General features: G+C 41.9%; 1 protein-coding gene across 7 annotated transcripts in view; it reads left to right on the top strand.

Moving 5' to 3' along the window:
* Positions 1-8,821, top strand: part of Dync1i1 (dynein cytoplasmic 1 intermediate chain 1) — a 304,734-nt gene that overhangs the window by 251,090 nt on the left and 44,823 nt on the right. For all 7 annotated transcript variants that reach the window (XM_005363697.3, XM_013352447.2, XM_005363700.3 and 4 more), the window contains one exon: positions 492-636. In XM_005363697.3, the coding sequence (XP_005363754.1) occupies positions 492-636 (145 nt within the window). The remainder of the gene's footprint in view (positions 1-491; positions 637-8,821) is intronic.

The following is an 8,821-nucleotide window of genomic DNA, read 5'->3' on the forward strand; positions in this document are numbered from 1 at the left end:
TTCTAGATCTTGTATGGCTGTTCTAACGGAGATGAGCGCTGTGTTCTAGATCATGTATGGCTGTTCTAACGGAGATGAGCGCTGTGTTCTAGATCTTGTATGGCTGTTCTAACAGAGATGAGTGCTGTGTTCTAGATCGTGTATGGTTGTTCTAACGGAGATGAGTGCTGTGTTCTAGATCGTGTATGGCTGTTCTAACAGAGATGGGCGCTGTGTTCTAAATCATGTGTGGATGTTCTAACAGAGATGGGCTCTGTGTTCTAGATCTTGTATGGCTGTTCTAACAGAGATGAGTGCTGTGTTCTAGATCATGTGCAGTTGTTCTAATGGAGATGATCCATGTGTTCTAGATCACATATGGCTGTTCTAACAGAAATGAGCGCTGTGTTCTAGATGGTGTATGGTTATTCTAACAGAGATGAGCGCTGTTGTGTTGAATCAATCACTGCTTTGCAAAGAACACTGAAATGCTGAATATTTGCCTCCCGCAGCAAAGCAGGCATAGGTGAAGTCTTTGAAGGTCACCAAGGGCCAGTGACAGGAATTAACTGCCACATGGCAGTGGGGCCCATCGACTTTTCTCACCTGTTTGTCACATCATCATTTGACTGGACCATCAAACTGTGGACCACAAAGGTAAGGATGCCTGATAGAAACTATCCCATAATACACAGGGGGAGCGGTTTTCCCGCAGGGGAGTTGCAGAGAATAACTGTACCTAACATTGAGAATGAGACAGTCCACTGTCTCAGTAGGGAGCTCCGTCTGTCCAGGAGTTAATTACAGTGTTAAGGTCTTTTCAAAGTTCATACTTATTGTAAATGTCTAAGTTATAGTTGAAAACAGGCTAATTGAAAAAAGTACAAATGATTCAAATAATGATATATCCAAAGTCCTCCCTTGCAAATGTTGCTGATGTTAGCCCACACGAATCTCGCTGTGAATCTCTCTGGGGTCTGTCACATTTGCTTACACACATTTATAGCTATGGGAAAAAATGTTTGTGTGGTTTTTCTCATTATTTTATTGTTTGTTTTTTTGTCTATTTTTGTTTCTTGAGTCTTTGGAGGTTCGAATATGGTCCTATGTCACTTATGCTTTAAATATCATTTGTACTGTGACAGAAAAAAAATCAAGCCAGACCATAATGTCCCATGCCTCTATTCCCAGTGCTCAGGGGGCAGAGCAGGGAAGGCTTGGCCACAGAGGTATTAGGCAGCTAGTCTCATTTCTTAACCACCCCTATGGCAAAGGCCGTTCTGATCGCAAAGTGTGACCCCTAAGCACAAGGTCCTTTAAGAACCAGGAACCCAGCTGGACTTCCTGATTTCTATTCTGAAGCAGGATACAAAATAATTTTGTGTCCCCAGTGTTTTTGTCGATGGATTAGAAGCCATGCTGAGTAAGATCTTCTGGCCCAAACATCAATAAGAATAATATTTTAAGAATGTGTAGTGCATTCAAGAAAATAAACCAACATAAAATTCGGGCAAGTCGGTTCATTGTTTTGAGGAAGAAGGAGAGTGAAGCATTTGTCTTACCTTTTCCACAAGTCTGGGGCTCCAGGCTTACAAAACGGTTGGTGACAGTTTTCCTTTGTCAACATAGTCTAGCCAGTACAGAAATAGGAAGCAAATTTGAATGGTTAGCTTTTTACAACTCCCAATGATTGCAGTAATGATTATGGCTGATAATATGTGAAAATTGAAAATAATCTGTAATTAGGATATAGATACATCACTTTTGTAGAGGGCTTGCACACCAAATCAGGCCTGAATCTTATCAGTCTTCAGCTCTCTGAGAATAGATGCAATAAATCACACTACAGGTACTTAGGCAGCCCTGCCAGGCTGTGGGGAAATGGACAAGACAATGCATTTCATCTCTACAACAAAGCCAAAAGGAAAGCAAACAAACAGAAACCAAATGTAAAGGGAAATTGTATATCAAAACAAAATAGAATAAAACCAAACTTGAGACTTTTCAAATAATTTCAAAATAGGGCTCTTACAGAGATCTTAGTTAAAGCTGACAGCTTGTTTGAATGGTTAGGAAGCTTTCAAAGACATATGACTACTACTTAATGGCACTCATGAATTTTTATAAATGATGATATAATTATTTCATGCCTTTATGTTTTAGGAATGGATATAAGAATATTTATATAAAATATATCATTTGATTCTCAACCTTTTGGTGAAGATCAAATGCAGAAAACTTACTGATGTCAGTGATTCAAAATAAGCCATTTGGGCAAGGGAGAGCTTGTGAATACAGAAAAATAAGATTGAATGTGTGGGAATAATTATTGAAGCTGAGTGATTGTCATGACACTAGTCCATTTATCAGTATATGTTTGCCATGTTTGAAGTCTTCTCTAACAACTTTTAAATGAAAAATAAGGGTAATAACACTGACAAATATTTAGAACTGTAACACGCTTGTTGCATTCATCAACCCATAAGCCATCAGTACTCAGGGAAAACACAATTTCTTTGGAGTGTTGTAGATGGAAGTTTCCATCCCACCCAGTCCCATATTCGTTTAGCCCGAAGAAACACACAGAGGCTTATATTAATCATAAACTGTTTGGCATATTAGCTCAGGCTTATTGTTAACTAGCTCTTACAAGTAGTTATAATTCTTGTCTATGTTTAGCCATGTGGCCTGGTACCTGTTCTCATTAAGTCATTCTCATCCTGCTTTATCTGTGTCTGGCTGACAACTGCGCCTCTGCCTTTCCTCTTCCCAGAATTCCTTAGTCTGGTTGCCCCACCTATACTTCATGCCTAGCTTCTGACCAATCCGGGCTTTATTAAACTAATTCATTATCCCACAGTTAAAGGCGTACAAATAACAATACGTCAAGGAGTGGGTGCAAAGTGAGAAGGAACTGAAAAACCGAGGATCTTTCTTTCTTTTATTTCTTTTGACCATTTAATTTTAAGATGGAGTCTGTTATAGCCCAAGGTGACCTCATAAGCGCTATATAACAGACTAGCCTTGAACTCCTGAGCTTCCAACCTGAGCTTCACTAGGACTAGGATTACAGGCGTGCACCACAATGGTTGGCTTCTGATATTATTGTTAACTTTGTAGACATCACTCTTATAGAAGAGCTGGTAAAGCAATCAGTCAGTATAAACTGGAGGATGGCATCGTCAGCGTGTCAGCATAGACAGTATCCAGAGGGTGATGAATTCTAAATCTGAGCAATGGCATCTATTCTGTCATAACAGAGGGACAGGAAGCACAGGGGGAGAGAAGTGCAAACCACCAGGTTTAATGGCTGGAGGAAGCCAGCGCTGATAATGGCTATTCTCTATAGTTCTGGAGTGGAATTGTTCCAGAATGTGATGGAAATAAACTAAAAGACAGAAGCCAGGAGGCATTTGGTGTTATACGTTCACGCATAAAGGAAATAAAAACAGCCAGGAAAAGAAAAGGGAGTGAGGGATTGGAAATTTAGGGACGATCAGAGTGGGTATGAAGGAAGTAACTGGAAAGGACAACAGTGAGAGATCACTGTCGGGAAGAAAGTAGGGTGTTTGGGCTTAGTATTTCATGAAGGCTTGGCTCCATGTGAGTTTCAAGAACTCGTTAAGGATGTGATTGTCCATAGCTGAAATTCAGTGGAGGTGAACTTCCTTGGAAACATGGAGAACATGGAGCCAGAAGGCCAAGATGCTGTGACGCTGTGGCTTTGGACTGGGAGAACACTGGCTAGAGGGGAGGGGCACGGGAGACCATGATTGCAGCAGCTATGTCTCCAGTGAGGTAGGTGGGGCCAGAAATGGCAGATGCAGGAGACTTTTCCTGGAGCTGAGAAGCAGGGAAGCAGTCTCCACAAAGCACGAAGGACACACAGTGGGAAGCAGCGGCTACTTGACGGCAGTCAGCTCTAGCTCAGACAAGAAAGGAAGTCTGATGTCAGTAGAGGACCCCACTGAGGCAGGCCGTACCAGGTGGAAGGCTGACGACACAGCAAAAAAAAAAAAAATTCCTATAGAATGAGAGGCCCTGCAGTGACGGGGAGGCCTAGCGTGTTGGAAGCATCTGGATTAGAGGAAAAACATACAAATAGAAATTTCTACCTTCCCCCCACCAAATCCTGGGTAAACCTACATAGAAGGGAGGAAATGGGGGCGGGACTAAACTCAGACTTGGAATTCTAGCAGAATGAGAACCACTTGAAGGGAGTTGAGATTAAAACACATTACACATCCAGTCCCAGCCCCAGCCCTGACCACACCAAGTTCCATCATTAAACCGCTGTCAGGGAAGACTTTGCTGTGAAGCAGTAACTTTGTTGGAGTGGTTTTCCTCAGAAACAGAGGGCCAGGCTGCATTCCAGGCAGCTGAGTCAACACATGCTTCGGCAGACATATTTATCTGAAGGTTAGAAAGTAAGAGTCCAGAGAGGACGCAGCCGAGGGAGGGAGAGTCGAGAAAGCAGTCTAGACAAAGGTCTAGAAAGTAGCTGTACTTGATATTAATTTTTATTTAATAGGTAATGATTAGCCAGGAGGGTTAGTTAAAATTTAATTTTAAGGAATTTTTATGATACAAGAAAGGTTAATTTGCACAGGCAGCATGCAAAAAGTATTGAGCTAAAATGGCTGTGCTAAATGTTTTCAATGTATTGTTGCTCCATTAAATCTTCACCATGAGTTTCTCAGCTGATAGTATCCCATTTTATAGAACAGGTATCAGAGGGATAAATGACTTGACTGGTGTACTTGTCAAATAATTGGGGAAACTAAGTCTAAACACAGTGTTGTGTGACATCAAAGCCTAGTGGACCTTAAAAGAATGCAGTCATTATACTGCTTTGGGAGTCTGAATCTGTTAGGGTCTTAAGAAAAGAAACAATAAAAAATGCTGATTAATAGTGGGGCATTGAGCTGGGTGGTGCTGGTGCAAGCCTTTAATCCTGGCACTAGAAGGCAGAGTCAGGCAGATCCTGAAGCCAGCCTGGACAGAGCAAGTTCCACGACAATCAAGGTTACACAAAGAGACCCTTTCTCAAGCAAACAAGCACACCAAAAATAGCGTGTGTTGAAAGATGGAGAAATGTGACATTAGGTGCAGGAAAGAGGCTCTTGGTGGGGGTGGTGGAAGGGAGGTGTGTGAGTCCACTGGTCCAGCCAACTGGCTGTGCCGAGCAGAGAGGACAAGACAGAGCTGAGTTGTGTGTAACCTCTATGAGATATGGTAGGGAGAGAAAGGGCATTCATTGCAGATGTTCAGAGATGCAAGGCCTGATCCCTTCCTCTGGAGGATGCCCAAACTCTGCAGACTTTAGGACCAGTTGAGGCTAGACACAGAAACTAACATAAACTTTACAGGGTGGTAAGAGAATTCACCTAGTGCTACATCTCCTGATGTAATTCATATATGGGAGGGGATACTGAGAATGAGTTTGTTACCCTTCAGAAGATTCTCAACTTCTGAGGTGGTCTTGGAAGAGTTGTGTACTGAATCAGTTACTCACCTCATCGCTGTGGCAAGACACCGAGCAGGAGCAACTGAGAGAAGGGAAGTGCTATTCTTGCTTACGGTTTCACAGGTTCATCTACATTAGCAGGAGCAGAGCCATTCTTCTCACGCCAGCGAGGAAGCAAAGGCAGGAATATGGGGTGGGCAGGTGCAGAGTGAACACACCCAAACCTGCCTGGGAGCTGATTTTCCCAGCCGGACTCACCTCTGGTATTCACCGCCTCACCAGAATTCCCTTGAGTCAGAGCTCTGGGGATCTAGTTGTCTCTAGAAACTTCCTTCTTTGGAGTACTCAGAGATGTGCTTTAGATCTCCTGGGTGTTTCTTAGGTCAACCAAATCAACGGTCAAGACTAGCCACCACACTTTGTTCTTAAATCAGAAAAGGTCGAAAACGTCTGGAAAAGGAACCGCAGAACTAAAATTTATTCATTAAATTTTCTCAAAACTATAATTGCAAATAATCCTGATACAAATAGATAATTTTAAAAAACTGGTCTTGGTTTGGAATTGCTAATATCATAGTTATACAGCCAGCTGTGGTGCACACCTGTAACCCCAGCCGTGGCCAGGCAAAAGGAGGAGGGTTAGGGCAAGTATGATGTGAACCTGAGCTACACAGAGAGATCCCGTCTCAAAAACAAAATAAAGGCCAAAAGTATAGTTTGTAATTAAGGCTTTGGTTTGTTTTTAGTTTTGTTTTCTATCTTACTGGCAGTGAGTTTTGAGGGAAATTTACAATAGAGAAAAAAATGAGAGGGGAAACACTCCCTTAGATAGTCCTGACCTTAGCAGGTGTCAGACAATAAAGGCATTAAAATTAATGCCATCATTTTATCTTATTTGGTTTATATTTGCTACTTACTTATTATTCTGATCGGCTTAGTCATCGAACCTAGGCCTTCACACATGCTGGAGAAGCATTCTACCACCAGACTCTGTACTAAATCTCATTTTTATTTGTAAGCATCGTCATATAACCATTTTCTATAAGACAATTTATTCACTGTCTTAAGTAGCAGCACCTTTTGCTTTAACTCTTTGCAAGGTCTTACAATGAAGGAGTGAAGGGTACAAATGCACAACCTTCACCCCAGGAGATAATGAATTAAAATGAAGAAGGTGGAGAAAATGCTATTGTTATGGTAGTCAGATTATTGACAAAATACAGGAGATCTCCGTGGACGGTAAAGCAGTCAGCTGTGTCCTGACTAGAGTTTGGAGAGCCCAAACAGTGCAAGCTCTCTCCCTGTGGAGACCGCTGTGACATCACCCTGTGTCCCATCAGCATCACCAGGTCCTGTTTCTCTGATTACCCGACTTCCCTTCCCTCCTATTTATTGAAACAAAGCAAAGCACAAATGTCCTTCCTTCACCTTGTTTCCCCTTCCTGTCCTATGCCTCACCTGCTTTTCCCACAACCTGAACCTCTGTCCCCACGACCTCCGCTAGACCTCCTCCTTCAAGAGTCACCCGACTCTCTCGTCTGTTCCAGGGGTCATTTTGCCAATTTCTTTTCCTTTGATGACTTTGTTGCTTTAATGTTGGCTTGTCCTTTCCAGCGGCCTTTTAGAGAGCATCAGAGAGTGGGGTGGCACAAGGAATAGAATAAAAGCTTCAAGTGTATGTTTGGTGGCCCTTTTAAAAGTAAAAAGAAAAAACAGCATTGCCTGAATAAATTCTGTTGAATACCAACCCTTACCTTGTCTGTATCTTAGCATATTAAATTTCCCATCCATCAAAAAAGGCTAGAGTTGATGCTCAGAAATAAAGTATGCACTCTTGGCTGGGTTAAAACATTCATTATTCCCCTCTGCTTCTCTGTTTGCTGAGGTTTGGGCTAATTTTTTTCCCCGGTGCTGCTGTTTAGCTTAGTGGCTAGACAAGTTATGAGTCTTTGGACTTTTTATCATTTCATCCAGTTTGGAAAGTTTCAGTGGATTCCAATTAAACATTAGGTTAATATTTATTTTGGTCTTGGTACAGTTACTTAAGGATTTAGCTTCCTGATACTGCTCATGTATTTGCCAGGGCGGTTCCTTTCCTCCGACTTCCAAGAGCTTATGTTTCTTCTGCTTGTATTGACACTATCTGCTAAATTCTTTCTGCTCTAGAGTTTTGAGCTCTGAAACTTAACTCCCTTCTACTGACAGATCTAGTGTATGGCCTGACTTAATTCCCATGCTGGTATTTGATGTCAGTGCTGGAGAGAAGCCTGGCGTTCTCATGATATGCATGTGATTGGTGGAAATCCCTTCCTCTCTGAGTGTACCCTGACTTGTATAATCTGTCCTGGCAGTTAAAATGCACTTCTGGCTGCTAATTTTTTAACAAAGAGAGAGTCTGAGGATGAAGTGTTCTAAGTGACTGACAGATGGTGACTTTACACAAGCAAGGCCGCTCGTGAGCAGTAACTGAAAGTCAGTAGGGCACACCTGATTTGTATAGCCTCTGCCAGGGCCCAAATACAAAGTGGCTCTCTTAACTGATTGCTTTCCGTCTTAGTTACTAGAAAAGAATAATAATTTGAAATTGTTTCAAATAAAAGATTGGAAAGAGCTTTTCCTTAAAATTTTCTTTTCTGATGAGTTAATTAAAAATGATTTGTTGTAATAAATGTTTATGACGAGTAAATATACCACAATGATAAAAATGCCTTTGTCTGCCGAATCACAGGGATTCTGTAACTATAATGTCCTCCCTTCCCTGGGAGACTATGGGGTCCTTGAGGGAAAATCTGTGGGGTTTTTTTTCTATTTATAATCCCAGTGCCTGGCATAGCACCTAAAGTCTGGTAAACACTTAGTAAATCATTAGGTTAAAATGTAAACAAACGAGCCCTGGATTCTCTATAAGATGTGTGTTAAAGATAAACTGCTAAAAATGGCTTATTAGTAATGCTCTGAGGAGATAAAATTCATAACTTTAATTACATGTATTATAAATGTAAAACTGACATTAGGCTTTGAGAATCTAGGAAGTAGTTAAGAGAGTATAATGATAATAATTTGAAAAATCCCTGGGCAACCATCTAGGAATAGAATGGTGTCCTCCTGATATGTCTGACCAGGGCAATGCATAGAACTGCGATTCCCAGTTGAGACTGGACCTAAAGCTCCGAGTCCCCAGAACATGTGTCCTCAACTTTGTGCTCTCTAGAACAGCCTCCAGTGATGGAGATGGGCAGCTCCCGCATACCTGGGTTCACTCTAGAACACCCTCCAGTGATGGAAACAGGCAGCTCCATCGTCTCTGGGTTCACTCTAGAACACTCGTCCAGTGATGAAGATGGGCAGCTCCCGCATACCTTGGTTCACTCTAGA

Source organism: Microtus ochrogaster, linkage group LG10 (genome assembly GCF_000317375.1).
Source record: "Microtus ochrogaster isolate Prairie Vole_2 linkage group LG10, MicOch1.0, whole genome shotgun sequence".
Lineage (NCBI taxonomy): Eukaryota > Metazoa > Chordata > Mammalia > Rodentia > Cricetidae > Microtus > Microtus ochrogaster.